This window comes from Mesitornis unicolor, unplaced genomic scaffold (genome assembly GCF_000695765.1).
Source record: "Mesitornis unicolor isolate BGI_N332 unplaced genomic scaffold, ASM69576v1 scaffold5488, whole genome shotgun sequence".
NCBI classification, from domain to species: domain Eukaryota; kingdom Metazoa; phylum Chordata; class Aves; order Mesitornithiformes; family Mesitornithidae; genus Mesitornis; species Mesitornis unicolor.
This window is the reverse complement of record NW_010203743.1, coordinates 31560-49968: the sequence shown is the minus strand read 5'-3', so window position 1 is coordinate 49968 and position 18409 is coordinate 31560. Positions and strand designations below refer to the sequence as shown.

At 43.1% G+C, this 18409-nt stretch overlaps 1 protein-coding gene across 1 annotated transcript in view; it reads right to left on the bottom strand.

Moving 5' to 3' along the window:
* Window positions 1-1558: 1558 nt before the first annotated feature.
* LOC104545630 (serine/threonine-protein kinase WNK3-like) overlaps window positions 1559-18409 on the bottom strand; it is a gene marked incomplete at both ends in the record, with an annotated part of 48406 nt that continues 31555 nt past the window's right edge. Inside the window, 3 exons of the mRNA XM_010190818.1 lie at window positions 1559-1716; window positions 5394-5614; window positions 6597-6769. Coding sequence (XP_010189120.1) covers window positions 1559-1716; window positions 5394-5614; window positions 6597-6769 — 552 coding nt within the window. The remainder of the gene's footprint in view (window positions 1717-5393; window positions 5615-6596; window positions 6770-18409) is intronic.

Sequence of the window (18409 nt, the reverse complement as noted above, 5' to 3'; positions counted from 1 at the left end):
CACGTGGGCCAAACCACACAGCTCGCTATCTTCTTTTGTAGCAACCAGATGGAAAGAAGTACCTGAGAAAAATCTTTGACAAACCAGTCTGTTGAACATAATCTATCCGGAAAAAAAACCTCCTGTAACTCTTGGTTTCACTCAACCAAGTAGAACAGAGTATAACCACGGCTGCCAAAGCCTTTGGCAAGTCTCACTTCTCCAGTCAGTGATTTGCAAGCTCATTTTTCAGAATTTTTTTTTCAGCTTTTTTCAAGCATTCACAGTACAGCTCATGTAGACAAATACATTTATCATCTGGGTGTGGGAGTGCTGGAGAGGATCTTTTATTTAGTGTAGAGATTACTTTAAACTGGCTTCTCCTCCAGTCTAATCTCACCTGAAAATGCAGCAAACCCATTTCCATGGTTCCTGTCTGGGGACTACCAGACCTTCCAGAGTTCCAAAATGCAGGCGTAAAGCTCCTCTGGCTGACTCCAAAACTAAACAGTGCTACCTTTGCCCTTTTATAACTTCTGATAATTTGTTACACATATAAACAACAAGAATTGGTGCTGGAAATCTGAATCAAACATCCTCCACCATATAAATAAGTATTTAGGCTGCAACCTAAAAGTCTGTCCTTTTAGCTTTAATTATGTCTGAAGACTTCCCATTCAGGAGGCAAGACTAGAGCAAAGATTTTTCCTTGCTCATTCTCCCCAAGTTTTATGTATTTAGAGATCAGCAACAAAGATTACTGAAAGTATTTTACGCAGCTGCAGTACAGTCAAACACAACCCAACCACGGAATTACAAGCTTACAGCTAAACCCATAACAGGTTTGTGTAACTGTCGTTTAGGAAATTGGTCTGTGACCCGACGACTGCTCCCCACCTGGGGAGGGGAGTCGGGAAAATGAAAGGAGACACGTGGGTTGAAATAAAAACAGACGTAATAAAACAACAATAATAAAAATAAACATTAATAACTAATAATTCTTAGTATTTATTAAATATTACTGATTATTAATAACTATTAATATAAAGTACACAGTTATACTCCTGTGGGGGAGCAGGCGTCAGGGGTAGGACAGTAGACAAGTCCCCCTCGAGACGTCAGCCATGGAAGAAGGAAGAGGGAAGAAGAAGACAGACCATCCCAGCAAACTCCCAAATTTACAGTGAATGAGACATTTATGGTATGGATTAACACTAAAGTGGTCATCCTGGGGTCAACTGTCCTGTGTTTCTGCTTCCCCAGCCTCTGCACCTCGTTATCTCAAGACCACTGAGGGCCTTGATCCCCACATAACAGCATTAGCTGAAACCTGTAACACAGTATCTGATCACTTTGTTCCCATAAAACAGAGCATTGCACGCCTTACAGAATCACAGTCTTCCTCACCAAAAATCCGACTCTCAAATTCTGTCTCAGTAAACCAGGACAGTAAACTAGAGCCAAGACATCTCACCTTCTACAACACACTACACATTTGACAGCACTGACACCTCACTGAAATACATTTTTAAACCTTCCGATTACAAGATACCAATACAAATTAAGGGCATTTACTCACACAGGTTACTTTCCGGTAAATTTGAGCAGCATTCTGGCATTCTGAGTAAGGGTATTCTGAGGTAGCCATTTCCAACATGCACATTCCAAAAGCGTAGACATCCACAGATTCATCGTAGTGTTCCTCATACATTTCTGGGGCCATGAATTCTGGTGTACCTACACAGATATGCACAAAAAGAATGTAATTTTTTGATAAAGTCTAAATGCAAATGGCGTTAACCACAATCTTTTTTACTCATCAAAGTGTGTCCATTATAGCTACGTAAGGGTGCATGCAAGATTATTTCAAAAGAGGGAAGGAACTAGAATAAGCTCAAGTATCCTCCTGAGAAGAAACCTAAAGTCAACGCACACACCTACATACCCATGGCTCGCCGGTAGTAATGATACAAGGAGGAAGGAAAAAAAAAGGGGAAAAAGTACCAACACTTCAAAAATGAACAAGAGAATGAGGTGTGGCAATGGCCTGACCATACTGAAAGTCATGGAATGGTTTCTTTTGCTGGGCAGAGAGAAGGATGTGTACAGGTTTGTGGAGGTGAAGAGCAGAGAAGAAACGAGAACCTTCGCTCTTGTTTTTATCAATGCAAATTTGCATCTTTCTTCCACTCCAGAGAGATACATAGCAACCACCCAGCAGACAGACAGCACTGTCAAAGCACGCAGCGTCACAAATCACCTACAAAGTCACGCACAAAACATTAAGCACAATTCTGTCACTGGTTTAGTGGGACAAATCAATGAGGCTACTCACAGAACAAGGTCCTACTCAACAGGGATTAGGGTGTCAGAAATCTGACGCAACTGGAGAAATATTAAGTGAAGCACTGTGTTTACTGCTTTGTAATGAGAAGCTGCAGCTTTATGTAAGTAGCGACTTACGCCACCTGCCACGTTTGCACAGCAAACTGCTCTAAAAAGTGGGGTCTTACAAAGAAAAAGGGGAAAAAAAAGTAACACTGAGGCAATTTATTCCAGGAACTGTATGTCCTACATAACTTATGCTTAGGAGTCAAGACTAATTTATTTCCTTTGCACATTTAGAAAAGATGAAGGAAAAGAGACCAACGCAGTTGTGTGTTGTGGAAGAGAGGCCCAGTGAGCTGTGAGTGCCGGGATGCCCAAAGCGGAGCGAGAGGTCTCAGACTGCATGAAGAACCTGGAGAAGCTCTGCCCATCCACCCCAGCAGCAGCTGCCTCAGCACCCAAACTGCCTTCCCCCTGCTCCCGATCCCACAGCAGCCTGGTGGGCCCATTAGTTCTTTTCTTATGACATTTCTACATCAGCAGTAAAGATACAACTGCAACTGAAGTAACATATACCAGGAAAAAATACTTCTTGTATAGGCTTGGGGATTTGCTGTAAGCTATTTTTTTAATGGCAACATCAATGACATCTCGCAAAATCAAGGTCTGTCAGCAAAAACTCTGCTTTTATACATTTCCTTCAGTAGACTTGGCCTAAATCACTGAGCAAGCCTCATCACAAGCATTTCTGTAAAATTCATTTTGCAATATTTGGGAACGATCTCTCCCATGTTCCTTCCACCTCACAGACACTCATTCCTCCAGCCTTTGCACATCAGCTGGGCCCATGTCATGAAAGCTTGACTTAGTGCCTGCTCTTTGTGTTTTTCTCCCCGCTGTCACACAGCTCTGAAACGGTTAACCACCAGACAGGGAATGTTTTTCGGAGCTGCTACCTTGTTTTAAGAAGGAACAAGACTCAAGAAGCAGGAGTGAATCTCATGAATTATGGAGCATTCAAAGCAAATCTGAAAGAGTGATACTGATAGTCTAAGAAGCAAACGAAATTCTTGACACCATTCCAAAATAGCATGAAAATGACATTTCCCCCCCATCCCTCAGGGATGGGAAAGAATACATACAAGTATACTTATACAAAACAGACCACCTAGATGTAAAGCACTCAGCATCTACTCCACTCCTCTTGGCAGCAGGAGTTTTGCCCTGGCTGTGCTCCCTGCAGAGATACACCGCAAGGTCAGCCCAGCATCAGCGATGCCATGAGCACAGCAAGAGAAAAACTGGACCTCGGCCATGCTGACTTCATCCGTTCAGACTGGTGCAAAATTCCAGCTACTAATATTCCTTTAAAGCTACTACATCTACGGAGGGGGCAGAATTACTCATCTCACCAGGGTTTCCAAGCCCTCCTAATTCTCTCCTTGGAGCAGCACTACTGATGAGAAAGCTGAGCTCAGTTACATTGCCAAAATGAACACAGACACCTTTGCCAGCAACCTGCAGCTCTGTTCAGTACTGGGTTTCTTTTAGACACGAGTCTGCTTTGATGGTGGTGTGGTAACAACTGGTTTCACAAAAACTTGTATTAGTATTACTGATATTTTCCCCAGTATTGGTATTACTGATATTGTTCCATTATGTCCCACAGACAATTGTTATTCTGCAAAAAAATTATGTGAAGAAATACTGACCCGCAACAGAAAAACCGCACCAGTTTACCAGAAGTTAACAGATGGAAACAAACACGATTACACTAAAATCAAAAGGTGAAGCAGACCCACAGTGGCCCAGCACATACTCAACATTTCTATCATTTTTTAATTCAATGATATTGGGCTCCCTAAGCATTAAGGTCGATACTTTTGTACAAATAATTACAGAGTCATAATATCTGAAAATTAGAGATGCTAAAGCAATTATTTAAGCAACTACTGCTTGAAAGATCGGATGCTATTTACATATATAGTAAGGGAACAGTGGCTGCCACTGTCTAGGTAAATAGAATTATCAAACTGAATCTAATTTCCATTTGTATTATAAGCTGAAATACCACTACGTGCAAGATAACTTCTCCCACTTTCAGCATCTTTTCTCAGGAACTTGCAGCTCCCTAGAACCATCACCTACAGATCTGAATCAAGGAGATTTGTTAGGGAAGCTTGGGTAAAAAACACAGAATCTTTGAGAAATCAGGAAACCATTACATCTACACAAAAACCATTAAATGTAACTTTTCCAAGGAAACAATGTCCTCTGACAGCCAGTCAGAAGGCGTCCTCTCAGTTCAAGCAAACCCAAGTTCTCACACTCCTCACACAGGCATCATTTAAAGGCATCAGCTATTGCATATTCTAGTGGAAACACCTTTTATTTTGTGCCTACTGATTTTCAATACAATGCAGATGTCGTTTCCGCAGAACTCTGCCAGGACTGGGTCGAGGCAGGACCCAGCTCTGCAGAAGCAGCGTGTTCTGCTGATGCCCCAGTGCACAGGGAAGAGATGCTCCAGCCAGACCAGCTCCTCTGCCACCTCTTTGCAAAGGAGAGAAGTCTGGCTCCGCAGGGCACCATCCCCTCTCCCATCAGCAAAAGTAACCAGCCCTGTCCCAGCATCTCTGGAAGCAGAGGGCTTCCCGGGGGTGCTGCCAGGCTTCTGCAGCTCTCCCTTGTCAAGGAGACAGTAGGGCATCCTTTCTCTGCCCTCTCCTCTCCCCGAGCAGGCACTGAGCCTGTTCTCAGGAGGATGATGCACATAAGCTGCTGAGAACCCTTGCTGCTCCTTTTGGAGGAGAGAAAAGGATTCCTGGATACTAAGTAACAGCTCAGTTGAAAACCAACCAAACAGAAGTGTTTTACCATTGTGACAGAGAAGGAAGAAGTTGTCATTTCCTACTTGCAATGTACTACTTGATTGAGATTTTTCACAGTGGTATAAAAGGGAACAGTCACTAAACCACTTTAATCTCTACCACCAACCTACAAATGAAAAAAACACTAATGCAAGACATGAAAGAAAGATATTAAGACAACCAACAGAAGGAAGTCAAGGAGAACAAGAGGATTACCTATTACACTTTTGGCAAACGAAGCTCTCTTGAGGGTTGCCAGCCCCAAGTCTCCTATTTTCACAGATCCAGTTGGTCCAGTAATAAAAATATTGTCACATTTTAAGTCTCTGTGGATTATTGGTGGAGTTCTTGTGTGCAAGAAAAGAAGACCCTTTAGGATTTGCCGGCACCAGCTACGCAGGACTTTTGGTTTCATCACTTTAAATCTCTTCAGATACCTAGAGCACAAATACAGACAGAAGCGGGTATAAAAAAATGAAGCATTATTAGAGATTCTAGGGACTTTAACAGCTGAAACTCCATTCTGGATAAAAGCCCTTTATTAGATGCCATAATAGCAGCACAGAAATATCATGAATTGAAAGAAATAGATCTTTTCAAAGGAGGAATTAGAGCATTCATTTTTAGGAAGATAATAAGCATTTTTGGTACAAATACAACCAAATATTTGCAAGTCTAGCAGTACAGAATTCACTTTGTGCAGAGAAGAGCTTTAGAACATTTTTTCATATATTCAAATCAGAATAATATTGAAGTTTAATTTTAACTACAAGACTTTGACCTCTGCACCACGCACCTGCATTTTTTTTTCCATTTACCTAAAACACTGACTGGGAGGGTACGTTTTGGACAGATTTAAAACCTGCTAATGCACTGGCAGAGTAGCACACACTGGATATATGCAGTGATGAGTACTGCTCCCATTGGGGCTGAAAATCTGTTCCCGAATTCATGCCAACTGTTTTATATCAACCTTAACAAGACTGTCGGTACCAAAAGCTATCAATTAATATTGTTTTGTAGATAACCTAGAGCACTTTCTGCTTCCAAAAGAGATTCTACCATTCAAGTACTATTCTAGCTGAATTTTCTAACAAAACATGCAAATAGAAGCACAAAAGCAATCACAAAAACACGCCCTGACAAATTAAAACGTCACAGGCAGAAGATGAAGCACACCAGAGAGCTGCTTCAAGTTGCATAACTGAAACAGGAGAGCAGGGAAAGGGAGATGGAGGCCAAAATTCCTCCTGTCAAATCAAAGCAGTTCAAATGCAGGGACAAATGACAGACACCAGAGAACAGCTCCATTTTTTTTTCTTTTATCTGGAGGTGCTTTTTTTCAGAATACGAAAGTAGGATTTTTCTAAAAATTTCCATCGCTATTCTTAGTCTCCTCACCAGGAGCGCAGTACTTACGTCTTTAGTGTTCCAGAGGTCATCAATTCGGTAACCAGCACGATGCATCTTTTGCCTTTTACACAGGATTCCCAGAAGTCGTAAAATCTCACAATGTTTGGATGCTGTAGACCTTTCAACATTTCTGCTTCCTCTTTAAATCTCTGCCTCTCTACTTTTGTGAGTTTTCTGTCCTATAATCCAAAATAAGACATTATTAGAAGCGAATGGATAAAAATAAAATAACAGCATTGCATTGCTGGGGTATTCAGCATTCTACAGGGTTTTTTTTATGCTTGTATCAAGAGCAATTATAAAATCTTTTACGTAAGAGATGAGCGGCATGTATGAACTAGGACACTCGCCTTAAACCCAGCGTCAAGAAGACAAAGACTCGCCTCCGAACAAAGAGACGCCTGTGTTACGCTGTCCTACATGGCAGCATTAATATTTCAGGCAACAAACACACCCATGGCTTGATGGATCACCACACAGCTCTTTACTTCTCAGTTTGGTTTTGTGAGGCTCATTTATCTGTGGTATTAACACATGCAGGATTTTCTTTCCAGGCCCGAATGTCCTCATGGCTGCACTGCTGCTGGCCCTCACAGCTAGGCCTGCTTCCCACCTTCCCTCATGGCTCCTGAGAAGCCAGGGCAGTGACAACCACATGAGGTCCCTCAGGAACCACAGTGGGCTGCACCGTCCTCCCCTCTTCTCTAGAGACAAATTAAAACAATATCCTCCTCCAAAAAAACCAAACATTTTTTCCATTTATTTGCTGTTCTGCCTAATTTTACAGACTTTAAAGCTGATAAAGGAAGGATTTAAACCTATTCTTCAGTCTTTTCTGCATGGACCACATAGAAAACACTTGTTCTTAGAGATCAGAAATGTTCTACTACTCTGGTTTTCCTAGAGAAATTTCAGAGCATTCACCATGGCCTCCAGGCTGTGAGGGGGCCCTGCAAGGAGCACACAGAGCCCATTGCCTCCTTCCCACGGGTCCCCAGAAGCCTCCTGGGCCTCACTGGCAACATGGAGACGAGCACACCAAGCAGCTCAGAGACAGTCTAGCCTCTTTAGATGGTGTAAAAGAGCAAAATGGGAGCTTCCCCAAAGACCGCACTGTTTTCTCTCCTCTGGATGGCTGGTTGGGCTGGGAGTACTTCCCTCCACTGCCCTAGAAATGAAGCTTTTTTGTTCTTTAAAAGGCACAATTGTGTAACTGTTCTTACTTACAGGAGCAAAGGCTCACAAATCACTAAGATTAATTAGTTCATATTTTAACCTCGGACATTTTCTTTTCCTCAGTTCACTTAGGCATGTTTATAAGAGCATATACTTAGTGAATTAAATTGGCACCCAGCTGATTCGTAACCACAATGCAGAGGGATCAAGCCACTGCCATTTTGATAGCTTGCCCTCAACTGAGACTGCAATGAACTCAATCCTGGAATGGGAACTGACAAATAAGTCAGCTTTATGCAGAGATTTCACAACAGGAAAACCCACACTGAAATGATGATGCTTTGGCTCCTCTCAAAGACAGAAAACCCGCTTCCCCAACAACATGTGTGCGCAGGTGGAGCATTGCTGAGGAGTTTTCTTTAAGATTTACAAAGCAGCAGCAGAGCTAACGTTCCCCCAAGCAACAGCAGCCCCCGGGGCTGGGACAGCAGGGTGCCCTGTGGGGACCCATGCCCGCATTCCCTGGGGCAGCAGGAGCATCCCGCACCCAGTGTCACTGCTGGAGACAGGCGGGCAGCAGCACACTGAACGCCACAGCTGAGAGCAAGGCAACATTGCTGCTGCTCTGTAGCAACTGCTGTTTTTCTGTTAGGAAAAAAAAAATTTTTAAAAAAAAGGAAGCTGTCTAATGAGGCAGGACAGAAGAGCCTGAGAATTGCTTTCAAATCCATCACTTCTTCCCCTACTGCTGAGTTTCCTCTTAATTTAAACCCTGTAGAATAAATCAGACACACTGCTTGCTATTAAGGAGGAAAAGGAGCAAGTCCTTGTGTGAGACAGGAAAAGCAGAGTGTGGGCTAGCAGAGAAAGGAAAAGACGGCAACACAGATCCAGCAGTTTTTTAAAAGCTTACTAATTAAAAAACAAAAACAAAACCAAAGAAAACAACAAAACCAACAACATAGTCCTTGACTCTCATTTCCAGATTTCTGAGCACTGTGAGAAATTTTCCACTGCCACTCTAGGGGTAACTTTAAAAAATATCCTTCAGTCATTACAGTCATATTCTGTATAATCCACATATTATGAGCGCCAGGTCATCTGGGTTGCTGTCTGAATTCAAAGGACTAAGATGGCAACATGGGTGTTAGGCAGTTGTTGTGTCACCCAGCGACTCCTCCCCACACGGGTGGTGGAATTGGGAAACAGAAAGAACATCTGTGGGTTGAAATGGAAACAGATTTAATAAAATAATAATTATACTAATATAAAGTACACAAAGTTATATGCAGCCCATGTAGCTGTCACAAGCTGTGCACTCCCAGCAATGTCAAACACTGCAAGCACCACAGCTCCAGTGAGGGCGTGATGGTCACAGCATACAGGGAAGCAGACCTAGGCAATAGAACGATGGGTGAAACCCTCTGGGGAATGCCACCATCAAGGAAAGAGGGCCATCCCCAGCAACTCCCCAGTTTATAGCGAGCATGACATTTGTGGTACAGATACTTCTGTTGGCCAGCTTGGGTCAGCTGCCCTGGCTTTCGCTCCCCCCAGCTTCTGCACCTGGACCACTTGAAACTGCTAAAAACCTTGATCACTCTGGGAGCCTGCATACCAGGGCTGGCCAAAACTAAAACAAAGTGTCTTATCAACTTTGCTCCCATTAAATTGAGTGCTGCGGTCAAACATGCAGCTTTCCTGACTAGAAAACTGATTCTATGATTCTGTCCCAGCAAAACCAGGACAGTGGGCAACTGCAATGAAGTGATTCTGGAAGACAAATATGTGTTTAATCGAATCACAGAATGTGTTGGGTTGGAAGGGACCTTTAAAGCTCATCCAGTCCAACCCTGCAGCGAGCAGGGACAAAGTTACCAGATCAGGTTGCTCAGAGCCCCATCAAACCTGACTTTAAACATTTTCATGGATGGGGCCTCCACTACCACTCTGGGCAACCTGTGCCAGTGATCTATCACCCTCATAGTGAAGAACTCTTTTCCTAATATCCAACCTAAATCTACGCTATCTACCCCTTTCTATTTTAAAGCCATTACCCCTCATCCTATTGCTACATGCCCTAGTGAACAACTCTTCCCCAGATTTCTTATAGGCACCTTTCAGGTAATGGAAAGTCGCAATAAGGTCCCTCTGGAGCCTTCTCTTCTTGAGGCTGAATAACCCCAACTCAGCCTATCATCATAGGAGAGGTGCTCCATCACTTCAATGTCCTTTTTGTGCTGGGGACTCTAAAGCTGGATGCAGTATTATTATTAAGTACAGTGGAAAGAATCTGCATTTAAAATATTTTTTTTCATCAGAATGACTACTGAACATCTTTCTCAGGAGAAAGCCCTGTGTCCAGTACTAACACTTGAGAGGAGAGGTATGGGCAGGGAAGATGTACAGGCAGGGCTTTGGGCAGAGCAGCCACCCTCGCAGGCTGCGTTCCCTGCCACGGGAGGGGTGTCCAGCACCATAAGGGCTCAACCAACCTTTTCTAAATTCCTCCAGGATGAACCTGACATGAGTCATTGGCCAAAGCATAAGCTGTTCCTGAAAGGGCTTAACTGTTGAACTGTTTTCAGTTCAAAGCAAAAAGTTCAAGCAGCAAAAACACCAATTTAACTTAGTAACTCACTCAGGGTTTATTACAAACCTAAAAAACTTTCACTGGGCTCACAGAACCTTAATCTCCATCATATAATCCACACCAGGCCAAATGTCCTTATGCTGAAGGTAAGGGTGTAAGCCTGAAACAACCTTAGAACATCCAATTTTAAGATGGGAAACAGGATCCTTTGGAAAGGTCATGTCAAAGAAAGCTAATCCACTTAACTGGATTTAAGGCATCACATTGCATAAGCCAAATTTATCAGCATTTGGGGGAACGAAGCAAGTTTCCGGATTCACCCATCAACCATCACGTTATCTGCAGCAGCAGCAGTTTACAACACCGCACAGCTGACCAAGGAGGCCCAGGGATACTGAGCCACATGCAATGGCCCTGCTCCTCCATAGCTTCACAAGCACAACAGCGGCATCACGCCGAGCTGACAAACAAGCTCGTTGCTCAGTTTGCTCCACTGCATTTATGGCTCTGCTGCAACTCTGAGCTGCCTTGAGATTGGAGACTTAGGAAATGTTCTTCTCAATGTGATCCCAGAGATATCACTATTAGCTTGCAGATATCTACACGCTTCGTCTCCTTTTAAGGTATTCACACTTCTTGGCCCTTTCCCTCCTTGCTGGGTCTTGGCTCAGGAGGAGACACTGTAACTCCATTTCAAATAATTGAAAGCTTCTCAAGCCTACTACTTAACACTGAGGTTTCTAAAATAAACTTCAGGCTTCAAAAGCCCACAGCAATTGTGCTGAGCCGGTTCAACTTTTCCAAAGCAACTGAAGTTAAACAGAACCAAGAAAGAAGCAAGACAGCTGCTCAAATTGTGTTACTGCTAAGAAAGAATCCATAAATTTAACTTATTTTTTCATCTTAACAAACTGTGAAGAACAGTCAGCTTAAAAGGCTTCAGCACAGGCTTTGTTGGCAGCACAGCCACAATCAGAGCACTCAAGGGAGCGGACACATGAACACGGAGCCTTCTCAGAGCTTCAGGTGCATCCGCTTTGCAAATACACACGCAGTGCAAACTCATCAGCTGTTATTTCACTGCAATGCCATAGTAAGAATCATGCCCAGCAGCAACAAATCACACAAAACACAAGAGCAGAGAGGAGACTCCATCTACCACCACACAGACTGGTCTGCAAAAGGCATCCTTTGGCTGCCTTATGGCTCCATAATTTCACCTTTCATAGAGATAAGTAAGCACTAACTGGAGTGGGGTTATACAGGGTAAATTTCACCATGAAAGGCAAACAAACAGAGACACTCAACAAGTGGTAAGAGAGGTTATAAATTGAAAGCTCCCTTTGCTTCATTAATTTTCCCAGCTTTCCTGTTGCGAATCAGATTATAACTGCATGGTCAGTTTTAAGCATCAAACCACTGAAAGCCATTTGCTTCTTTTTGGAAGGAAGAAATAATTCCCAAGTGGTACTTTATAGCCTTGCTTTTGGTAAATTACACACCCATTCAGAGAGACTGGAGTACAACGATGTTTGCACCAGGAAGCTACAGTAAAGTGAATTTCCTACTCATAAATGGTATTTCTGCTAATCTAACACAGGTATGCTTCCCTACTTGTCACAGGCAGTGCAAACAAATACCTCTCTTTGTTAATATAAAATTTATCCCTTCATTAAGTTCCTTAGTGGGGAACAACAGCAAAGACTGGAATTAGTAAGTAAAAGTGTTAATAAAATGACAGGGAAAGCTTACAAATGAAATTTCTGGAATGCCATCCAAATTAACAGCAGGAACTTGTTCTGTTAGTCATCCCCAAGCATCATTTCCTCCAGGTTATAACATATGGGCTCTAAGATTGGAAAAGTTATACAGACAAGAGACTGGCTTTCACCCGAGTTCTCAGAGTAGAAACTGAGGTCAAGTTTCTCACCTACTTACTTGTGAGGGGCTAACAGTTTTGGGAATAAACTGTATCCTCACCCCATGAGGAAAGGGCATCAAATTAAAGAATTAAAAATAAGATTATTTTTTACCTAGTAATGCCTATAACCAGGTAAAGCAGGGTTTGTGGCACAGCTGTAACCAAACTAAAAGTAGTGCTGCTTTGCCATTTCACTGCATTTCTTTAAGATTCTCCTTTTAAAGTCTTGAATTTTCAGTAATGTTAGAAAAAAAATAAACTACTTTAAATACTTTACGAGTGGCAATGATTTACGAATAAACTCACACTTGCTAGTGAGTGAGCCTGGGCCATAGCACTGCTGGTTTCAAACGCCCAACTTAGACATCTTACCTAGACCTCCTGGCCTAAGGACTTCCATGTCTGTATCCAGCTAGCCTATAAATATTGAGGTTTTGTGTTTTGTTTTGGTTATGGTTTTGTCTTTAAATGCTTAAACTCACATAGCTGTATTTACTGATGGTTATTTAATTTTGCCCAACAGAACAAAATCCTTATTTTGGAAGAAATTAAGGTTTGGCTGGTGGAGCAAAGTAGGAGCAAATGAGGGAAGGGCTCACCTCTGTCATGGAGAAGCTGTAACAACTCTTATCTGTATTAGTGATGACGGAAACTGAGGAGGCACTTCTGACACAGGAACAGAAATCAAGTATCTAAGCCAGCAGAATGAACACCTTTCCATATTAATACATTTTCACATTTGTGTGCCAAACCTGTACCTTCGCTCATGTACCACAACTACTCTGCTAACCTGGGATCGCCTTGAGACACGAAAGCAGAAGAGGGACTCATCGGCAGCTTTCTCTTTTGGTTTATTGTGCAGTTCTGGTCTGCCCTACAGTTGGGTTTGACAATGAGACTCCCAGCTTGGTGGGACAGACTGCAGCCTTCCCAGACATCCTGCAGCGTAAACCAAGAACTTGCTCTGCTCTGACTGTGAATTTGAGACACTTGCACACGACCATTAATTCATTAAAGTCTGTAGTGTCAGTACCGCCTCTTCAGGGAAACGTCACAATTTTGCAAAAGTTTTCAAATTTTAAAAAAATTCAAAGACCTTTCAAAGTAAAGGTGAACAAGAACACATTTTAGAAGAAAAAGAATAAAAACCATTTCTGCATTTAAAATTAAAACTTTACACATTCAGTGCGATCACCTTTTGCATTTCACATTAAGACTTGTCTCATCCACTATCAAAGGAATCTAGGATTTCTCCCAGAGACGTAACTGGGAGCAAAAGCCGGCTCAGACACGCAGCAGGCGGGACTGTGAAGAGCTCAAGATATTACTGAGGTAGCTGCTCTCATGTACCACCTCTATGCCTTCATCATTATTATTATACCTATGCCATAAGTTTTTAATAGCATTCAGGACTTTTTACTCCCACACCCTGTACATTCAATTATAAGCACGTATCATGTAAAGCAATCCTAAAGGAGAAAATCCTCTTTCTGTGAACAAACAGCAGATGCCATTAGACAATCTACAAATCAAGGGAAAAAATTTTACAGCTTCATTACATATCAGCATTCAGCCAACATTTTTCTTCACTAATTCACCACTGTGAACTTACAGCCTGCTGTTAGCTGTATTAGTAAAGCACAGTGAGGTTTCCCAGTGATAACTCATTTTCCAAGTGCATAAAAAGCAGCCCTTGCCCCAAGGATGCACTCAATTCAATGAGCAGGAGCTACAGAACGGGCCAGGGGAGATTCACTTATCTGCCTGAGTCACTGCTAGAAATCTACAGAATATTAGGAGCTGAGTTCAGATTTATGGCTAAGTCTGGCACTGTAGAAAGAGCCGAGTTTGCTTTTTTTGCGAGGCACAAGTATAGCTTTGCTACTTTTTAAATTGCTTAATGGACACATCAAAGTCTTCGGGCAGAGGAACGATGAGATTAACATCTTCAACTAAATGTCAGAACTTAAAAAAATTAATCCTACAAGGTGCAGGAGGAAGGGGAATCAAATATCAAACCAGGAATCTCAATGCAAGAGCAACGAAAACACCCAAGAAAACCAACACCATAGGCAGAGACCGTGCTTTACAGATTAAAACCTCCCAGCACAACTGCACTATGATAACCTATAGTTAAACAAAAAAGGTCTTGTCACAAGCAACTGAATTAATTGCAGGTAGCACCCCATTAACTCTCTTTATTAACAGTACTTCACAGGTTCCACATAAGCTTACAATTTTAGATTAAATATCAAAACCAATTCAGGCTTCCCTCACAAAATTAATTTTTCAAAGAAAACTCTGAAATCGATGTGTGGGAATAAGCTGGACAAACTGTGTGACACCAGGTCACCTCTGCTCCCACAGAAAGAAAAAAAGAGCCCCAAACAACCAAAAATCCATTTTAGACGTGTCATGAGAATTTGGTGGTTTTGTGTTTTCTGCAATTTGTGTCTGACCCTGGTCCTCATTGAAGTTTATGCAACAGTTTGTGCTGTTTTTAAAAAGCATTTTGCTTCACCACCTTCATGTCATCCATAAACAGTAACTGGGCATGTAAATGTCTCTCATCATGAGATAAAACATCTCAAACAGATGATACCAAATCCCAATGCTCCGGTGATCCTGGTTCCATGTCCCATCCACAGCAGGCTCCTACTTTTGACTCCATTTCTAAGGGGTTTGGAAGAGCATGAGGCTGGAAGACTCACCAGGAAGATGCAAACACCTCAAAGCACAATGATACCCTTGCAATTTCAACCACGGTGGTTATGAGAGTTACCCTTGCTTCAGTGCTGGACTTGGATACACTTCACAGCCAGGCAGAGGAGGGGCTCCAGCCACCCCTTGGGGGCTCAGTCATAGACTCACAGCATGGTTTGGGTGGGAAGGGACCTCAAAGCTCCCCCAGTCCAGCCTCCCTGTGGGCAGGGACACCTCCACCAGCCCAGGCTGCTCACAGCCCCGTCCAACCTGGCCTTGGGCATTGCCAGGGAGGGGACACCCACAGCTCCTCTGGGCAACCTGGGCCAGTGCTCACCACCCTCACAGGGAAGAATTTCTTCCTGATGGCTCATCTAAATCCCCTTCTTTCAGTTTAAAGCCATTCTCCCTCATTCTATCACTCGATGTCCTTGTAAACAGTCCCTCCTCAACTTTCCTGTAGCCCCTTCAGGTACTGAAGGCTGCTCTAAGGTCTCCCCGCAGCCTTCTTTTCTCCAGGCTGAACAACCTCAACTCTCTCAGTCTGTCCCCACAGCAGAGCTGCTCCAGCCCCTGATCATCTTCATGGCCTCCTCTGGACTCACTCCAACAGCTCCATGGCTTCTTGTGTTGGCGTCCCAGAGCTGGACACAGCACTGCAGGTGGGGTCTCACCAGAGCAGAGGGGCAGAATCCCCCCCTCACCCTGCAGGCCACATTGCTGGGGATGCAGCCCAGGACATGGTTGGTTTCTGTGCTGCCAGCACACATTGTCTGCTCATGTTCAGCTTCTCATCAAGCAGCACCCCAAGTCCTTCTCCTCAGGGCTGGTCTCAATCCATTCTCCACTCTGTCCTTCTGTTCAGGCCACAGCAGGAGTAGAAAGAGACATGAGAGTGCTTCTCCTGCAGAAAAATGATCTTCAGAGAGCTGGAAGTGTGAGGAGGGCAGAGAGGAGATGCTGCTGCCCTCAGAGTGCTGGTGTTTCCCAGTATAACACAGTGCAACATGACAGACAAAACCTGCTCTGGACTGGTACAGCAGCAGGGCACTTGCACAGACAGAAGCCATCCAATTTTTCCTTCTTCCAGCTTCTCTCCTTACTCTAAGGCAACCTGCAAATTAGTTTATTTTATGGGTATGAAACCCCCTTTGGTTTCTCTTTGCTCTGTGCTTGCTAAGCCTTTTTTTTCCTAAAAAAGACCGGGGGTGGGGGGGGGGGTCATTCCTTGCTCATCATGGAGATCCAGTCCAGGAGCGCTGCCATCTCCCCAGCCTTCCAAGATGAACTGAAAACACTGCTATTTACCTCATTTGTCCAATAGGCTTTTCCAGCCAAAATTAACCCAGCACCAAGAATCAGCAGAACAAGGCCAAGTTTTATTTTGCTTTACTCTGGCAAATCTAATCTGAGTGTGTCTCACACAGCGTTCAATCCTGTCTTTCTAACAGGCACATTTCACTTTCATCCCATCATTGCCACCATTTCCCATACTGCTACAATCTAGCAATTCTGTACTTCAGTTTGTAAATCACACTTAAACTGAAATATTCTTACCAGTGAATTAATTAATCACCAGTGACCCTAAGCAGAATGCTCAGTTACAGTCACAAACATTCAGAAGTAACATGTACCTTGCAGTATCATAGGGGTTTGGAATGGTAAAATCTGTCAAAAAGGTAAATCTGCTAAGACCCAACAGAAACATTTGCATGGCTTTACTGTTTCAGTAAAATACCTTGTAACTTATTAACATTTTCTTTGCAGCTGTAGCAAAGCTGGGCACTAGAGTAAAGCCAGGTTCATTTCTACCTGCTAATAAATAAAAGAACAGAAATGTGACATTTATATAAGGACTTTTAAATGTCTTCACTTCGTATTAGTTTTCAACATTTGCGAAATACGTTCATTTAGAAAAGTTGCTTAAAACCAACCATTCCCTTTATAACTTTTATTTAAGCAGAAATGCAGTAACAGGAAATGTATTATCATGTTTGTAACAAAAATAATTCAAGTCAGAACATATGTTTTTTGCCTCCAAAATGAACCTCTTGAACTGTGTTGGATTCCCTAAGTCATTCACAGCTTAGGCAGCCTTTCCAATCCGAGCAGATACCCACTGAACAGGCCTTCAGACTTGGTCTCAAATTACAAACTAAGTACAATTTTTTAAGGAAACCAACTCAAAAATTTTCAAATCAGTAAAAGAAAAAACAACTCAACACCACAAAACACCTCAAGACTCCCTACCAAATCAGACACCTAGACCAACAACCATTTAACTGCTCTGTCTATAGCAGGCTGTAGAAAGATAGTTTTCAGAGTTCTTCAAGTCATGGTTCTTACACAGCAATGAAAACACCTTTAATTCAATCACTCTTCTCACAAAAACCACCTTGTGTCACGTAAAAGCTGAGTCAAAAGCCATTTCTCCCTTGTCCCTGTCCATCCAATGCAGTGTAACACTTGAAGACCTTCAAACACATCAGCAAGGCAGAGCTGAGCCCAGGAGAGCACCGAGAACATCAGGAGGTCCCCTGGGTCACAGAATCCCAGCATAGCAGGGGTCGGAAGGGCCCTCTGGAGATCACCCAGTCCAACCCCTGCCAGAGCAGGATCACCCAGAGGAGGTCACACAGGAACACATCCAGGCGGGTTTTGAATGTCTGCAGAGAAGGAGACTCCACAACCTCTCTGGGCAGCCTGGGCCATGCTATGGCACCCTCACAGTGAAAAAGTTTTTCCTCATGTTCAGGTTGAGCCTCCTATGCTCCAGCTTGCTCCCATTGCCCCTTGTCATTGGACATCCCAGAGCAGAGCCTGGCTCCTTCCTCCTGACACTCACCCTTTACAAATTGATAACCATGAATGAGGGCACCCCTCAGTCTCCTCTTCTCCAAGCTAAAGAGATCCAGCTCCCTCAGCCACTCCTCATCAGGAGATGCTCCACTTGCTGGTCGGGCTGGCTCCGGTCTCACTGACCAGGGCTGCAGCAGCCGCCTTGAGCTCTCTGTGCAGGAGAACAACTTGCACCTCTGCCTCCTTTACCACCCCAATGACTGCAGCCTTTATTGAGTTGGACGTGTTTCATTTTCTTCCCAGAGAAGAGCTGCCTTGGTGCACAAGGCAGGCGAGCAAGGACATTTGCCCACACAGCCTTCAACACAAGTTCAGCATCTCATAACTTTTGACATCTTTGTTTTCACACAACAAGACTGAACAAGTGCATATGTTCTTTAATTAATTAATGTATTAATTACATTAATTAACTAATGTCTGTACATATGTTCTGAAAATCATTATTATGAGAGAAAGGAATATAAAATAGCTAGACAACAGAAAAGTGATGGGTCTTTGCAGAGACCTTAATTTAAACTCTAATAGTGGCTTCATGGATCCTGGAGAGAACCTTTTTCAGTTCTTCCC